At 44.9% G+C, this 18,525-nt stretch overlaps 1 protein-coding gene across 3 annotated transcripts in view; it reads left to right on the top strand.

Moving 5' to 3' along the window:
- Kcnab1 (potassium voltage-gated channel subfamily A regulatory beta subunit 1) overlaps positions 1-18,525 on the top strand; it is a 376,878-nt gene that overhangs the window by 288,410 nt on the left and 69,943 nt on the right. For all 3 annotated transcript variants that reach the window (XM_085682467.2, XM_048424456.3, XM_048424457.3), the window contains exons 3-7: positions 5,780-5,817; positions 9,119-9,198; positions 11,183-11,227; positions 13,820-13,864; positions 15,134-15,177. In XM_085682467.2, coding sequence (XP_085538593.2) covers positions 5,780-5,817; positions 9,119-9,198; positions 11,183-11,227; positions 13,820-13,864; positions 15,134-15,177 — 252 coding nt within the window. The remainder of the gene's footprint in view (positions 1-5,779; positions 5,818-9,118; positions 9,199-11,182; positions 11,228-13,819; positions 13,865-15,133; positions 15,178-18,525) is intronic.

Below are 18,525 nucleotides of genomic sequence, written 5' to 3'. Positions count from 1 at the left end.
TGGGTGGTGTCACCCGTTCTTGCAAGGAAAGGTAATCAAAGCCAAAAGAGGCTCCATTGCTATCCCATTTGTTAACTCTGGCCAGATGCTCATTAGCAACACCCCAGACACCAGAAGAGAAAGACGAGGTTGCTGCAGCTTGGATCCGAAAATACGGGCCAGGTTCCATGTCAAACCCTGGCAGATGCGCGCCAGAACACGGAGGGATGGTTTCTCGGCATCATTTGCAGGATACTTGGCCTTGAGCTCGTAACAGTCACAACCTGACAAGCCCGCAGAATCTGTGCTGTGGACACAGCAAGGCTTCTCAGTGCGACATGTCGCATTCATATCTCTAGGTTGCTTGTTAAATACACAGGTGATCTGGCTGGTCAGATACAAATAATCAAAATCTCAGAGTGGAGCTTCTAGGGAATTCTAATGCTTAACACTCATGCAGCGAAGACAGGGAGTTAATGGTGGCTTTGAGGCAGAGGCTGTTAACCTGTTATTCAGTTTCACCTGTCTCCTAAAAATCCTGTGCTGATGCTATGCTATTGCTATTATTACTGCCATTATTATCACCAGCTATGTCATCATTATTATTGTTGCCACCAGCAATTATCCTCCTAGAGAGTGTAGGACTCCGTACTCCAGCCCTGGCCTGCCTGGCTACGCTGCTTCCTCAGCAAGCCGGTGTCTCCATTTTCCATATGGGAGGTGAAAAGTCCAAGAAGTGAATTCCTCAACGTTACCTCAGCCACCTGTCTAGATACCCTAGACCCGTCCCTAGAGATTCCTCCTAGGCCTAGGATTTCTGGGTTCTTTACTCAGTTCATTCTTTGAACTTCTCTTAATGAGTGAGCAGAGTTCTTTCTACACCATCTGATTAAGAGAATCACGATAAACAGAAAACCACCTTAGCCCACCTAGGGTGATATAGTAGCGCGTTAAATTCTAGGATCAGAGACTCCTGACTACACAGCTATTGCTCTGCCCCCCTCCAGCGAGAAGGTCTGTGACATCTCTTCCTCCAGCATCTGCCACACCACCCCTTCTCACCAGTCACTGCTGCGAAGTGGGGACTGTCCTAGCACCCTTCTCTAGTAAAGGGAATGACTGGTCGAACCACATCCCAACTACCTAGAAGCTAAAAGAACTGATGAATTACCAATGAGCATCATTCCTTCTTCAAGAAATCAAAGCGATTATACTGGATAGGAAATTACCCCCTTACTTTGAAGATTACTGATAGGCAAAAGGCCGTTCGGTTAAACTTAACCAACATCGACCAGCCATCTGCTAAGTTGCCACTTGTATTCTAGGGCTTTGGAGCGTGGTGAGGGTGTCAAGGCTCAGGGAGGTGGTCCCCTTGAACAAAGTGAGATGAATGTAACAATGGCTAACTTCCGAAACGGGAGATACTATTTTATTTTGAAGTTATGGGTATATATGTAGCTTTATGAGCTTGCCATCGCTATAATGAAATATCTGACATGGGCTGCTTATTTAGCTTAAAGTTTTGAAGGTGCAAAGGCCAGGATAAGTGGTAGTGGGGGTGGTGGGAGGTACAAAGAAGCAGATCACTGGACCTCTATGAGATCAGTAGGTGCTGGCCCATTGTGACAGGACTGAACAAGCAAGTGACTACATCTCAGACAAGAACAGAGAGGATAAAAGGGCAGAAATTGCTCCTTTTGTAACCACTCCCTCATGAAGGCTGCCGAGGGGTTATCCTCAATAACTTTTGACCTCCAACTAGGCTATACCTCTTAAATCCTCACCACTTCCCAAGAGCACCAAGCTAAATTCCCAACATATGAAACCTTGGTGGCACACACACACACACACCATATTCAAACTATGGCAATAGCGTAAGCATATGTGATACATATGCTGTTTATGGTAATAATTCTTAGCCAAGATAAAAGGAAAATTATTATTTACCATTGACTATTTTCCATCATAATTCATCCCAACCTTGGCCTAACATCTGTTCTTCTGAATGAAAGTGCCCTTCAGGCTGTCTGACTTTCACTGTGGTGTATACAGTACAACCTTAAGTTCTTAAAAGAGACATGGAAGAGTGTTTTGGGTTTTTTTCTGCTTCTTTTTGGAATGAAACTGCTCTGAAAACTAGTGTTATCCCAACACGACTGGAATCACTGTCAGTTTCAAGTGTGAAATGGCCTTGTCTTCCTCTGAGACATATGTACAATTCTGGGTTTTGTTATTTGTTTTCAATTCTAATAAAAGTGAGCTAAATGATGCTAGTTTATTTGCATTAAACTTGAAATTATGGACCTTTCGGTAATCCAGTTTTAAACAACACAATCTTGAAGGTTGAATTTTAGGCTATAATTCTCATCTAGAAACGGATTGTCATTCCTCAGTAAGTGACTTCCCCAAAATTTGTCACATCTGAGATGAGCAAATAATCTAGGCAAATGTAGTTTCTGAATTAATGGCATCTTGACTTACATTTTATCATTTATTGATGGTGTAACAGCAATATACATTTGGTAGAAACCATATTTTGATTTTTGCTGTGGTGTTAGGGATGAAATCCAGGGCCTAGTACAGGCTAGTTCAGTACTCCACCACTGAGCTAAACCCCAAACCTTCGCACTTTGCCTGTGAATTTCGACCCTTCCCTGGGGTAGAATTTGCGTTAAATACTGTCACGATACTGGGCAGCAGCAGGTGGGTGAACCCATGGTCAGCCAACCACCATGCGGGGAACAGCTGAGTCTAAGCATTAGGCTAGGGTCTTTGGTAAATGAGGTATGTGAAATGTGTTTGGCTCACGGTATTGCCAACACTTGCTAGATTTACCAGTCAAGGAACATCTGTTCTTGGGACTGTCCCCGTGGAGAAGTATTCAGGCACAGCTGATTTGTAGGATCAGCAGGAAGCTCAGGTTCCAGGAAGTCTCCGGGACTCAGTAGAGATGGGTCTAATCTCACTGACTACGTGAACAACTAAAAAAACAAACAAAAGAACTGCTTTCACAGCACAGCCCAAGCCAGCTAGCAAATTCATTAAGCAAACGTTGACCTGATTTTGCTTGAAGACACAGAAGAACAGCTAATTTGTGGGATTCATTACTGAATCCGTGGCTTGTCCCATTTTAGCTCTTTGCCCAAAGCCATTTTTAATGAATGGGGAGATTAAGGGACTCAGGTACAATGTTCCAACAAAATAGTGCCATTCTCTGTCTGTAGCTTGACAGGGCCAGCAGCAACCCCACCCACCTCGAGCGACAGTGACTTTGACCAGATTATTACGTTTCTAAATGATCTGAGACCTCCCCCCATACACACACATTTTTTCTTTTCGTCATTTAAAGTTCTCACCAGGCCACAAATAAAGAGTCAACAGTGTGCTGTCCCTCAGATCTGCTTTCTCATTTGCTGTGACAGAGAATGGCTCCGGCAGTTTAACTTGTGCTGAGCCCTCTCGACTCTGCCTGACTGCTGAGCCAGATCAGCTAACGCTCTCAAATGTGTTTGTTCTCTGGACTCATCTTTTCTGCCGTATTCAAAGGGACTCTTTGTAAACATCTTGTCTGTGAAAAGGTTTTAACTCCCAGGCAATTATTTTCACTTAATACAGAGCTTAATCACAGCATCTCACTTATTTAATTCCCATTCCAAACCAAACGTGGACTGTTTTCCTCAGACCATGAAGTTTTTCAAAGACCATCTTTTCTGTGTATAGGTCATGACTGATTTTATTTTGGTTCCTTAGGGTGGGATTCTTCTTTGTTAGCATTCTTTGTTTGTAATATTCTTTGGAAAAGATATCTATGTCTATTTTTTTCTTAAAAGAATTAACTCCGTTTTTTTTTTTAATTACAAGTTCACATCCTCTTATTTTTGCTGTATGAAAAATGGCAATTAGCATATGGTACAAAGCAGTAGCCATTTTCTTTTAATGTTAATATACCAGGAAGTGGGGTGGGGAGGTTCGCGAACTGGCACAGTCTTTCACAAAAGCGTGTACACACACACACACACACACACCCCAGATTGGGGAATGCCTGCCTAGAAAGGACATTGACCCTTTGTTGTCAGTGTTTGCCGAAAATCCAAACTTTTACAGAAAAAAATTCCTAAGTCTTTAAATGTCAGCAGCTCATTCAAAATTTCCTGAAATCCAATTGGTCAGCTCTGTTGTAGTGAAGCAGAACGAGCCTGCAAGCTGAGCGTCCGCTGTGGGCTGCCCATCTGCAACCTCTGGAGACAGAAAGTGCACGCGTAAAGTGATTTACACACTCCCTTTGTTTTAGGACAAAGAAAATAGCACATTATCATGTGTCTGTGGACGCCACACTAATTGAGAGATAGTCGAATTCAGCAATGTGGTTCACTGAAGGGGGCAACCTTCTCAAAGCCAAGCATGTTGGTGGGAGCTTGGGTGTGTCACCTAGTGTTGGCTGATGTGAGATTCCTCAACTGTAGACATGGGTAAAATTGCCCTCTGAGTCTGTCAAATGATTCAAGAAAATTTTTGTAGTCTACTACAAAGAAGGTATGCCATGGTGGTAACTATGACAGTTACAGTGAACCACAGAATATATGTATATATATTCTATGTATATGTATGGAATATATATATATGTTATATATGTGTATGTTGCCATATATATGTTTCCAGCAGCATTTTTTCAAGTCCTATAAGCTTTAACCACGCCCACGCCCTAACTTCTTCTACTCTTGCCCAGGTCTCCCTCTGACTGACTCATGTTTCACCCCGTGGCCTGCTGGTCCAGACACAGCTCATCAACACATTCACATTCTCCACCTTCTTGTTTTGCCAAGATCCTGTCCGTGTTGAAACGCCTACCCCCTTCTTCTCCATTCCCTTTGTCCTGCAAGACTCCATCACTGTGTCCTTCTCTAGGTAGTCCTTTAGGAGTGCTTGCTCCTCCAGCCTAGGTAGAGCACTCTCTGCTGGCGTGTCTTGTATTTGCCTCAGTCAGAGCCTTTTTCAAGATGCACAGCTAATTAGGAACTAAGAATGGGAAGTGGGCCATTCACCTCACTTTCCTTGGTACATGAGGCCATTTCTCTGTCTGATGGACTTACAACTCAAGAAAAAAAGTGGCTAAGGAAGGGACCGACTAAAGAGGCTTGCTGGAGCCCAGCATGGCGTGTTCCTGCTCAGTATCTTGCTTCACACATGCTGCCACTGGCTATGCCCCCTCCCTCTGCCTTCCTCACCCTTGCCCTGGCTCCTGCCTCTACCTTCACCCCAAACCCACAGAAATTTCCAGACCAGTGCACACAGAGAAGGAACATGAAGGGTCACCACCCAGCTCTTATCTGCAGGTCCTGGCAGAATGTCTGAAAAATCCTCTGGAAATGTAACTAGAAATCCCAGAGTCTACAAACAAGGCCAGAAGTGTAAGTCAAGGCCTGGCTCACTGCGGCTGCCATGCTTTCTTGTGCTCACTTGCAGAATAGGTCTTTCTAGCTGTAGAAGAGTGAAAAACAGGCGTGCAGCCAGTGTGAGCTCTGTAACACCGACTTCTCGTGCATCTGGTCCTAGAGCAGAAGCAACGTTTCATGGAAGGCAGGGATGGGCACCGTAAGCATCCATGGTGGCTTGAAGAGGCACCCTTCCCCAAAGGGACACAGACTCTTCCTGGAATATTAGGAAGTGGGGCAAAGGCTAGGCTAGAGTGTGTGTATGTCCTTATCTAGGCACATTTATGAACTACCTGCTCTGACATAACAGTTTCCTCTCATTGTGTACAATATTATAAAAATGGCTACAAATATTTATTCTCTTCCAGGAACATGGGTGACATTTGGAGGTCAAGTTTCAGATGTGGTGAGTCACTTTCAACTTCTGCAATTCTGTTGAAGAAAGTGTGCAGTGGGATTATTCTTCTCTTCCCTATTATTTTTTCTTGGATTCTTATTTTAGTGTGTGTGTGTGTGTGTGTGTGTGTGTGTGTGTGTGTGTGTGTGTGTACTGTTCAGACATCAGGTAAAAGCTATCCTAGAACAAGGTCTTGGGTGAGGTGACTCCATCCAAGTATAGCTTTGGGGGGGGGCTGGCAGCGGAAGGCCTTTTAAGGGCAGCACTCCTCATAGCTATGGAAGTAAGTCCTTCCTCCCTACAGAAGGAACTAGGTGCACATCAAGAGGCCTTATGACTGGCATCGGGTAGGGAAAGATAGAGAGGAAGAGACCCGATCAGTCATCCTCATCAACTTAGACCATAAAACCCAGTATGGATAAGTTCAACAGAACTGCCATATACGGGTTGCCCATGCATGCTTCAGCATTGCCAGGGCATACATGTTATTCAATCTCAGAGCAGTGTAGAGGTGTACAGAGGCACATTCACAAGGAACGCAGCTAAGGACACAGACATTGTTAGGCACGAAAATAGCAGCAAGGTAGAAGGGAACTAAGTTCCTAGACAGGGTCTCCAGTCTGCAAGGAGTCATGCTACTGCCTGAGGCACTGTGTGGAAGAAAACAGACAAAGACGGCTAACCTTGTGAGCAGAGGGGCCAGCTGGGAGCCAGGGCCAACCACTGAATGGCTCAATGCCACCTATTCTCTAGGGGTAAAATGATAAGCCAGTAGCAATGCCTTCTCCTCCCTGATTGTTCCGCTCCCTCTCAGACTTCCAGGTGCTGTCATCCTAAAGCAGGCACAAATGACCACACCATGATCTGCTGGGTGCTGTAATTATCACTGTCACCCCAAAAGGGTGTGAAGTCCCTATCCCTGAAGATTTCAACAACACATCGGATAGGTACTTAGCAGGGATATCAACAAAGTTAGTAACTCGATGGTATGCCTTTCAAATAAAAACACCAAGATATATGTTACTCCTATGAGTAGTAATTTCTTAAAAATAATTTTTAAGAGAGCACATTTAGTACCCAAAAAGCACCGAATTTGGGGATTTATTCCATGTTTTCTCTTCTTTAATGTAGTTGAAGTAGCTCTAATAGCAGGTAACATTAAACCCTGCTCACATTAATTTAGCCAAATAGAGAACGTTCATTTAGACTTTTAAGCTATTAGGAAGAGAACCATTCTCTTGGCTCTAAACAGCGCTTTGCACCAACTTCCTCTCCAGGCAGCAGGAATGGAATAGCTGCAGGAATATTTAAGACTCAAAAAGAGCAAGGCAAAAGTTCTATTTCTAGGAATTCTGTGAAGAAGAGAAAGGTGTTCCCAGAATTCTTTGCAATGTCTCATTAGTGTGAATATCTCACAAGACTTTTCTTGGCCACGTAGCTCATAGGCCATTAGGCCCTTGTTAAGGAAGTGAGACCAGCTTCCCTGTTGCCTCCAGGCTCCATGGGGAAGAAGGAGATTTCTTCATAGACTCCCCTTCAGTTTTCAGAGAGGGAAACTGAAATCTGCAAAAGCCGAATGATTTGTTCAAGAGTAAGGGGACATTCATCGACTGTGTTCACTTGTCGTTACGCTGACCAAAGAACGCAAGTCACCCACTTTTAGGGAAGCAAAGGTTTATTTTGCCTTAAACTTTCAGGATTTTCCATCCTTTTGGCTCTACTGACTTGGATCCTGTAGTAAGCCAGCCGGTGATGACTGAATGTGTGTTAGAGGACAGTGTGCACCAGGAAGAACAGACAGGCAGGATCCTGGTGACAACATCCTATCACTAGGCCCCGCTCCCTAAAGTTTCTACCATCTCCAAATAACGCCACAGACTAGGAACCAAACACAGGGCTTTCGTAAGACGTTTCAGATCAAAAACTCTATCAAGGCCTAAAGCCGGTCTTCAGACTTAATTCAATGTCTTCCCCATTATTCCTCATGAGGTCTTCAGATCCTGTTATTTGGAAGTGTTCCTACTCTCAATCACTCCAAGTGTCTAGAATTCTCCATCTCAAACCTTCTCTGGAGATAAGACATAATTGTTATCTGTCCCAATAATAATCCAACAATATGCCGTGTAACATACCATAATAAGTTTTACTGCACGCACAATAACTTCTAAAACACAGGACATTCAGAAGGAGAAAACTATATTTGCTCTACTTTTCAGCTCTGCTCAAGGATGATGTTTTTACAGTAGCAGGTTAAAGGCCACAACTGCTTTCTTGCAGGTAATGCAAAGGTTGTGCCCAGCCTAGCCCTGGTCTTGGGAGGCTAATTTTCAAAACACCAGAAACACAGTCTTGTCATAGAAATGCTGATGAAGCAACCCTAGTCCACCATCAAAGAACGTACTGGAAAAGCCACTGTAATTATTTGTGAAGTGGGGAAACTGTTCAAACGTCTCATAAATAAACCAGCAACGTGAAGAGAGACTCCTTTAGTACTGTTCCATGGTATGCTAAGACAGCCTCACCTCCCACGGGTTGCAGCAGATAACCCAATAACTGTCTAATCCTGCCCCCACTCCCACTCCTCGCTTGCTCTGAGCAGCCCCGTGGATCCTGGAGCTCTGTTCTGCGGCAACCTAAGCAGTAGGAACTGTCCCCCAGTGAGACAGGTCTTGCTCCCTCCCCTGTGTTGACTCAGCAGTGGCTCCAAGATGACGCTCACTGTTCCACCGAACTGCGGGTGCCAGGAGCGTCACAATAGTCATGGTTGTCAAACCCGTGACTCATCAGCACAGTTGGCTAGGCCTTGAGGAAAGTCACAAGCTTTTAGGTCAGGAATCACGCAACTGCCAGAAACTATAGGCTTGCAGAAAGGAGTGGAGAGATGGAGTCGGCGTTGATACAAATGGCCCTCTTTGTCAGCAAGATTACGTGTCACAGAGGGTGTTATCAAACAAGGTTTTCCCAGCAGGGAGGGAAACACAGATCTGAACACCTCAGCTGGAGGATGACCAATAATGCTTCCCCACCCCTCACTGTCCCGCCACATAGACATGCGCATGCGCACACACACACACACACACACACACACACACACACACACACACACAGAAGAGGGATTACAGCCTATTTGGAGGGTAGAAGGATCACATGCCCTGTGCTCGGCTCTTCTTTCTTCTGTCAGTCACTACAACTGAGGAAAATGAGGAATGGTAATGAGACCTCAGAGTGAAAGGCAGATAAAGTATTTAAAACCACTTCCCAGCTAGGAAGGCATTTTCGGCATTTCTGACTGACCTTTGCACTCTGGCAGGTTGCTGAACGGTTGATGACAATTGCCTACGAAAGTGGAGTTAATCTCTTCGACACTGCCGAGGTCTACGCCGCTGGGAAGTAAGTCAGAACCAGTAACCGTTCCTCACCGGGCGTCCCTGGAACCAAGAGGGTGTGCCCAGACATTGCTGTGGCATTGGGGAGGAGGGGCTGCTTCTCTTGGGCGTGTCTCAGCAGGCACGCTCTTCCTCAGTCCATCAGTAGAATTGGGAATGTTGAACTCTGGGACCCTCTTGGTCTACCCATGTCATTCCAGTAAGAAAAATGCGCTGAAGGGAGGCAAACACGAGAAAAACTTGCCAGAGAAACGACGGTGGAGATGGAGAGGGGTTAACTAATTATTTGACCACCTGTCCCTGGGCTGATTTTCATGCAAGTTGTGATTCCCAAATGATGCCAAGGGATCGACAGCTTTTGCAAGAGGACGCTTCAGAGCCTCCTCTGAAGACAGCAGGTGACAGAGTGTTTTCACTTCTGTCGAGGAGTGACTTCCAGTGTCTGGACCCCAGCGTTGAGTCGGCACTCTCAACATGGCTGGCCAAAGCAAAACACGGAGCTGATTCTCCGTCAGGCCAGGTCACCAAGCACATGCCACACAACATAACTATTGTGCTTTAGAATAGGGATGGAGCCCTGGTCTCCTGGAATAAATGTGGATATCCAGCTTCCATCAGTAAAGGAAGCAGACATCCCTGCTGGTCTCGCGGGGGAACTGCGGAGTACTGCTCTTGCAGGCCCGCTGCCCCTCCCTCAAGCAAGCGACAGACAGTTGAGTTGAGGTTTACCCCATCAACACCAGATGATTGAAGAACATTTTTCTTACTTTGTTTCCTCCTTTTTTAGGACTCTGTATGTGCTTAAGCAGCATCAGAGAACTTGTTGATTATTAGTCCAAGAAAAGAGAGACGTTGTAAGACTTTGTTCCTTTCTGTATCCCCTATTGTCAGGGGATTTCTTCTCTGAATATTGTACAGCACCAAACAGGCTAACGCAGAGCAAGGAAATATAGTGAGCCTACTAGAGACCTGACTATAACTCCAATTATGAGGGATAGTCACCTGAATCATTATTGAACTGTGGAATTGAGATAGAGTCTCTCTGTGTAAGGTTACACGAAACAAGAGCCAAACAAGAAGAAACAGAAAAGATTCCAGTACCATCCAATCTCTGTTCGTTTGGAGCAGGCTGCACAGCTAGCCTGCATCATGATGTCTTGGAGGCTGTACAAAAACAACATTTGTTTCCATAAAAGAATAGTTAGCAATGGCATCCGTATCTAGCTCACTGATGATCCAAGTGCTAACTGCATTAACCTCCCCCCTCCGATCTCTGGCAGCCCCACTGCTTCTCACGCTGAGGATCTTACTGGGAGGGATATAGGAGAGTATTTTAGTTTCCTAAACCCTAATGAATCTGCCTGAGGAAGTGGAAGGGGGAGAGAATAATACTATGTCTTCAGTAGACCTTTCCACAGCCCAGTCTTGGTGACAGGAAAGGTATTGTAGTGTCTCCTTGTATCTTAGTCCTATGGCAAACATTACTCAATCCTAAGACATTTTCAATATGGATCACCATAACTGCTGGACTTGGGGACATTTGAATGCACATGTAGATTCTTTTTTTTTTCCTTCCAAGATCACCTGGGGGCCAATATTTTCTGTCTAAACAGTCTGAGGTCTCTTGTCCTCTGGAACTAAATTGTTCCACCACAATTAGATGGAGAAACCTTGCCTCTCATTGAACGCCACAGAGTAGGATATTTTTATGTGGGACCAAGCTGCCAGATGACTCCTCTGTTTCTTATGTCACGACCACAGGCGGTCTCTTGCCAGCGCCAGCATTTGGCAAAGGCTTCTGGAATGCCTGGGAGCCGGATTCTGCCGGCACAAGCAGAAACAGTGGAGACCGTGCTACCAGCTGAGAGAGCTTCTATTTTGGGGTTCTGTAGGCTCTGAGAGTTCAAAAATGGGATGGCTGTAGCGCTGGGTTGACTCTTGCTTTTCTGAGACGCTGCCTTCTGAGACATTGTCTTCTCCTCCTTCAGGGCTGAGGTGATCCTGGGGAACATCATCAAGAAGAAAGGCTGGAGGTAACCGTGTCTACCATAACTGTTTGTTGGCCTGTTTAAAGACTCACTAGTTTGCCCCAGAAAAACAAACAAACAAACAAATCATATGGCACTAGCAGAAAAGGCTGTCCCAAAAAGAAACCAACACTTGGGAAAGAAACAATCTCTAGTGTTTGGGAAATAGATGCCGGAGAGTCCCTTACTTGTGTGTCAGAAATTCCTTAGCCACCGACTCCAGTGAGTGACGACAGGGTGGAGCAGAGAAAAAGCCGTTTATGAGGTATTTGGGCATCACAGAGAGCGGTGTTTTCATAGCTCTGACAGCACTTGTGATTAGTGAAGAAAGTAAGCCACAGGAAACCATCTAGACACGCAGATTTATGTTCACCTCTCATTTTGTTAATAACTCTCTGCACAAAGAAATGATGAAACCAAAAGCCCTTAGGATAATTGCTGAAAGCTGTCTCATCTGGGTACAGTTGCCAGTATCTGTCCTGGGTGCTTGGAGCTCTATTTTCTGAGTATTCAGAGGAGTGTCTGCTGTTTTGGGGGCTCCAAGAAATTCAAGGAGTGTGTTCACCCCATCCCTCCCACCAACTGTACACAAAGCAAGTGGCAATGGGGGTGACGCGATGTTTGGGGTGGGGGTGGTCATGCAACACAGTAAAGAAAGACCAACAACAAAATAAAGACTGCCCTGTGTGTGCGGAAGGACAGGCAGTGGTTTTCCCTCAGCGAGCACTGATCCATCCTCCTTACTTGTAGAACCTATCGTACACACCTTGTGGAAAATAGATGCGTATGAATATTCCACAAGCCACCTTCCAGCCTTGCGGATAACAGCCCCAGCTGGTCCTATGCTATGAAAAGTTTATACGGTTCATGAAAAGTTTATACGGTTCACATTTGCCCCCGGGAGGAGACCGGAGAGAGAATAAACCTTGCCATCCTAGCATGGAGCCTGTCCAATCTGTTCAACTCGCTGGCTTGGCTGCTTGTCCTTCGGCTGCCACTCCCCAGCAGCATTGCCCGGTGAAAGTGATGTCACGTCTCTGGGCCTTGATTTCCCTGCTGTAAAATGGCTGCGGAGGTGCCCTGCTGAAGGGGCAAGAGGCGCGAGAGGCGAGCAAAGCCTCGGGGGACTGCGCCATCTTCCTCCACCACCCGGAACAGTTACTCCGAGAGCCTCCTGGGCTCAGCGATCCTTTGTCAGGCTTTGATCTAATCTTGCCACTTGAGACTAAACGCCGGTGTGGGGCGGACAGTTTTGTGGAGTCTAACTTCAGTGTTTGGATAGAATGTGCGGCTTTAGCAAGATATTTGCTCTGACTAATCAAAAGGGCTTATGTTTACTTTTTAACAATATTTCAAACAACCTCTTTTTTTTTTTTTGAAGATAGAAAGTGTTTGCTGAAGGATACCTGGCTCCCCTGTGCAGACTGTCGTTACCATTGGTTGTGAAAGGCTGATGTGTTAATGAGAAAAGGCTGTAACCCGTTAGGAGTATGCAATCCCCAGGACGATATGTCTGCAGACCTTCCATTCCTGTAACTCAAATTGCTTTCCAGGAAATTACCTTAGTGGGATGGAGAGGCCGATGTTTTCAACAAATTTTTCATTTTGCCACCAAGCTGTCAGAATTGTCCCCATCACTCCCCACTGGTCACCATTTATCACGGAGGCTTTGTATGCCCAAGAGTTTAAAGGTATCAACAGAATGATAACGTGACTGAATTATAAATGCCTTGTGTTTCAAATAATCCCAAAGCTGGGTCTTAATCTCTGGATCTCAAAAGATTTTATTTTAAACCAACGTGCACCGAGCTCTCGCTGCCTCCCAAGTTTAAATTATATTCATGTGGTTCCTAGCACAAGGATTCGCGTGATCCTAACACTAGAGCGCGTGCTGCCCTTGAGTGGGGCTTTCGAGTAGGGAACCAGTTTGCCGACGTGATGTCCATGTTTCATCCCTCTGCGGCAAAGCGGAAGGACATTTGATAAAGGATTTCAAGCGTCTACTGTCTATGAGGCTTTAGTTCAAGGCTCCTGTTTCTACGCAGTCAGTCACTGCCCATTGCCCGCGAGGGTACTGACTGGATAAGATAGTAACTAGGAGACGCTCGCGCCCATGCTCTGCCCATGCTCCTTGGCAGAGAGGAGGCTCCTCCCAGGAAAGGTTCACAGGCTATCAACATCATGCCAGATTCTAAATAAGTGTTAATTAGTGGCCGCTCCTCTGAGCTACCAAGGCAGCTCCTCCTGTAGGTCACCTTCATTCTCAGGAGCCATCTCTGACCTCCAAGATCACCTCAGCCAAAAGCTGTCAAAAGCACACATTGCAGCACCACACAGGGGCATGCTGGGCAGACCTCCTTCTCCCAGGGTCTCCAGCAAAGATTGCTTCCCTTCAGTCCCTTCAAGGGTCTGGCTTCAAGTTACCACTCACCAGCTTCCCTTGTTCTTACATTTCCGGGCTGTGGGTTCAGAACTCCGTCTCCACCTTCTTTCTGTAGTGAGGTACTGTCACCAATTCCTCCCGGCACTGTCATAATGATTCAGGCCATCAAGAACACACAATGATCTACTCTTTCTTTGTGTCTGTTTGATGCGCAGGAGGTCCAGCTTGGTCATCACAACCAAACTCTACTGGGGTGGAAAGTAAGTTAAACACTATTTATTTATTTGTTTGTTTGCTTGCTTGTTTGTTTATTTATTTAATGAGATGAGATGTGGTGATACTTTATTTGTGCTGTAACAAATGAAGTTTGCCTGAAGATTAGAGTGCAGAGCTAGTCACCCTACTTAGCCACAGAGGCCAGGAAGTGGCGGCACACACTTTTAATCCCAGCACTCGGGAGACAGAAGAAGACATATCTCTGTGAGTTCAAAGCCACCCTGGGCTACACAAGAAAGAATGGTTATGGGCCCTCCCTGAGACCTTTCCTGGACATCCCATTGCTGCCCTGTGTTGTGGAGATCCTGCAGCCCTGAGTCAGCAAGACTGACACCCCCTCAGTCTTTAATACCCCTACCTTGTGCTGCAGGGTGGATGTTGGGGTGGGCCAGCAAATGGGTCTGGTTAGTTGCCGGCTTGGTCACCCGCCAGCTCTCCTCTGCTTCACCACCAGGGTGCGCTCTCCAGCATTGTCCTGGCCATGCACTGATGGGGTCAGTTCGCCGGCTTTCAGGTCCTCTGGGTGGTTTCTCCCACACCTACACCTTCAGGGCCAGCTGTACTGGGTTGCCCAGGCGAGGTGTAGGGGCCACTCTGCCGAGCGTTGCAGCTGATGAGGTACAGCTCCTGCTCTTAATGACGTCAGGGCCTGTTCTTTCACCTTCCTCGGGTATTGACAGGGATAGAGGAACATCTCCCCCCACCCATGACGCCACGTAACAGATGAATAATGGGGGCAGCTCGCCCATCCATCGGAACTGGCTCACTCACACCTCAGCCAATAGGATCAGCTCTCCTGTGCTGCCCAGGCTAGGTGCAGGGTCCACTTTCCCAAGTGCTGCAGCTGGTGAGAGGAGGGGTCAGCTCTCTCATTCACCACAGGTGGCAAGGTCAATGGGGGTAGCAGAGTCCAGGGGCTTTGAACCTGAGCAATGATTCTTTACAACAAATGCCTACATATGTAAAAATGTCTGGATAAAGGGGTTTAACGTGTTTAATGTGTCACATTGCAGCTTCCATGATGAGATTTTCTCTTTCTTCCTCCCCCCGCCCCCCTTTCTTCTCTTAGATTTATTTATTTACTTTTTTGGGTGGGAGAGATGGGTGGGATGGGGAGGCATAATGTGGAAGACACAAAGAGTAAATAAAAAGAAAGTTAAGAATGGCCATTATTCTGCATTTTGAAAAAGGGTTTTTTTAGAAAATAAAACAGCATTCCCCAGCCAAAGCCATCTACCTCTTTTCTGTTGTAGAGCTGAGACAGAGAGAGGATTGTCAAGAAAGCACATCATTGAAGGTGCGTACTTATGTTTCCATTGTCTTCTAGTTTGTGGGCTTCTGTCGAATAGGTTTAAAAACACATTGGAAAGATGTGGTGAGGGGAATTCTTTATGAAGAGTGACCATCAACCAAGTTTCTTCCAGGGGTGGAGCTCAGGGAACCTGGAGATGCAGGAAGAATTAGGACCTGAAAGGGGAAGGTGAATTGTCTAGAGCTCCTCTCGTGTATAGTCACGGCTGCTGTAGTGAAGACCACATGAGACCAAAGACAGCCTTACTGGGCTGTGATAAACATAACCACCAAAGGGGACCCACTAAAACTGTGGTTCCTTGGTTCTGAGAATAATTACGCAGTAATCACTATAACCGATGTGAAAACTTTGTACTCATTAGGAGTCACTTACCAAGGCTAGAGAGGAGGCTCAGGGGTCGGGGCACTTTCTGATCAGAAACCAGAGAAACAGAGGACCAGAGTTTGATTGCTAGCACCCACACTGAGCAGCTCACAACCACCTGTAACTCCAGCTCCAGAGGATCCAGCACCACCTTCTGGCCTCTGCCGGCACCACTACACATAGGGCAAACATTCATACACATAAAAGTAAAAATAAAAGATAAATCTTTATGAAAAAAAAAGTCATTCACCATCTCACTCTTTTAGCCTTTTCCACAACCCTACTAACTACTAACTTACCATCTGTCTCTAAACACTTGACCCCTCTGTAACGTCAAGTAAATACAGTCGCATGATTGATGACGGATTGTGGCTGGTTTCTTTCACTTGTCACAACGCCATGAGCCAGTACTTTACTTTTCTCTTTTTTCCAAATAATATTCCACTCTGTGGATAGGCTAAACCTTAGTCATCCTTGTATCAGTGAATGTGCGTTTGGACTGCTCTCTCTTTAAGGCTATTATTTGTATAATTATGTAAATATTTCTGTTTTGAGTTGAGCACATGTTAACACTATTATACTATGTGTTACCTGGCAGTGGTGGTGGTGCATACCTTTAATCCCAGCACTCAGGAGGCAGAGGCAGGTAGATCTCTGTGCGTTAGAGACCAGCCTGGTCTACAGAGCCAGTTCCAGGACAGTCAGAGCTACACAAAGAAACCTTGTCTTGGGGGAAAAAAAATCAAAGAAAAACTCTCTCTCTCTCTCTCTCTCTCTCTCTCTCTCTGTGTGTGTGTGTGTGTGTGTGTGTGTGTGTGTGTGTGTGTAAAAGAGTGAGAGAGAAAGAGAGACAGAGACAGGGAACAAAAGAGAATAGTTTATTACTACCTCTAGATAAATTAATATTGCCATTGTATTGCTCATGGTACTCAAAATTTTATATAGGTTAGAAATAAGCAGAAAAAAAACAGCTTGCAAAAGCCATTATATAGTAAGGCACAGCTTGTTTGTTTCACTGTAAGGAATGGATTTTGAGTGTTTTTTTTTCTTTCTTGCTTGTCCGTATATAAAAGATTTTACACTTGTACACTTTGCTACAGTGGGGGGGATCTTAAAGGCATTGCCACATATTTTCAATATCATTATATAAGTTCATGAATAAATTCATAGACAATCTAAGATTTCTTTTTTTTTTCCACACCTGGTAGTATATGTCTGTAGTCCTAAATACTAAGGAAACTGAGATGGGAGAATCACTAGTTCAAGGCCTGTTTGTCCTGCAGTATGAGTGAGGGCCAGCTTAGGAAACTTAGTGAGACCTTGTCTCAGACATAAAATACAAGAAGGGTTGGGCATATAGCTCAGTGGTTTGGTGCTTGCCTAGCAGGTACAAGCAAGGCCTAGGTTCAGTCATAGTAAAACACACACATACACATGACCCAAGACTTTTATAGCTTTATAATTAATTTTTAAGGAAGAGGATTTCTCCTTTTTTGGAAGTAATTTCATTCATGAAATCCCAACATCACCAAAACTTAAAAAAAAAATAAAAATAAAACCGCACACACTCACATACACACACACACGCACCCACACACATGCTAGTTTGTTTCATTCTTTCCTCCATTCTGAGAGCCTTGTACTTGTTCTTCACATCCTTCCCCTTCCGATGCACTAATTTGTCCTCTGGCTATCCGTATCCCCACTTAAATGAGGGCATCTTTCAACCCTCACCAGAGAAGCTTTCTTTCCCTACTAGATGGTAATTAATACAGAGACCTACAATTGGCCAGTATGCAGAGAGTAAGAGTTATGGCATGCTCATCTCTCAATGGGACATCTATGTCATGCCCCTTCCTCTCAAGGCTCGGGGATCAGTGAGGAAGAGAGGATGGAAAGTAGAAACACCTGCAGGGAGACCTTAGCTGGGCACGGGGGGGTCTTTGTACACATGAACTCCCAGCAGCTGTGACTGCATGCACAAGACCTACGCAATATCAAGCCAACCCGAAATCCTGACACGGATGAGGGAGGGGCTCATGAAGTCCCATCCCATGCTGAGGGGTTGCTTGCAGTTGATGATTGCTGGATAGGGACAGTCTGTTTACAAGGATGCGGTCCCAGAAAGGCTACCCATGCTCCAGTAGGTCGTCATAGACCCAAGCACGTGCAGATGGCATCAAGTCAGTTCAATGGATTTGAAAAGCAAGCACATGAAGTTGGAAGGGAAAGTAGCTGGGGGATCAGGAAAGAACTAGAAGGGAAGGATTCCAAGGTAGACTTGACTAAAATACATTATCCACATGTATGAATAGGAAAATATAAAATGGTTGAATCAGTTTGTAAATATGAACCTAGATTTTGTTTTTTTTTCTCAACTAACATATATTTTACGCACAACTTATTGGATACTTCTGACTTTAAGTATGACAAAGAATTATGTGAATTATCATCATTCTGTAAATGGGGTTGATTCTAAGAGCATTTTTAAGTCAAAGAATAAAGTGCATTTTAATATAGTTATTTTCTTAAAACAACACATATCAAATGAAGTACTTTACTCATTTATTACTCAGTACAAAGTTCTTTTCGTAACGTTATGACTTTTTTCTGAGAATTATCTTTTGTGTTTTTAGGATAGTTTTCTTTGGAGTACTTTGTTTGGAATTCTCAATTGCAGGAGCCCTTTGTAGACTGCAGGTTTTACTATTTTTTGTTTCTCTGTGCTGCAAATATTTCCCCAGGAGGTTGTTTCGGCTTGCACTTTTTTCTGTCCACAACAGCCTAATCTAAAAGATAGCAGATACCTTGGGCTTACTTCTTCCAACTGTACATTGGAGATCTTTGTTGAGATATGAATATTCATATTACTGTGAAATATGTCAGACTAGTAGTATAAAGAGATAATTCTGTTATTCGATTATTTAATTTCTATTTTATTACATTTGGTTTTACTGGGTACAGGGAGGA

The sequence above is a fragment of the Myodes glareolus genome, chromosome 20 (assembly GCF_982192425.1).
Source record: "Myodes glareolus chromosome 20, mMyoGla1.1, whole genome shotgun sequence".
Taxonomy (NCBI): Eukaryota; Metazoa; Chordata; class Mammalia; order Rodentia; family Cricetidae; genus Myodes; species Myodes glareolus.
This window is presented reverse-complemented; position numbering and strand designations above follow the sequence as displayed.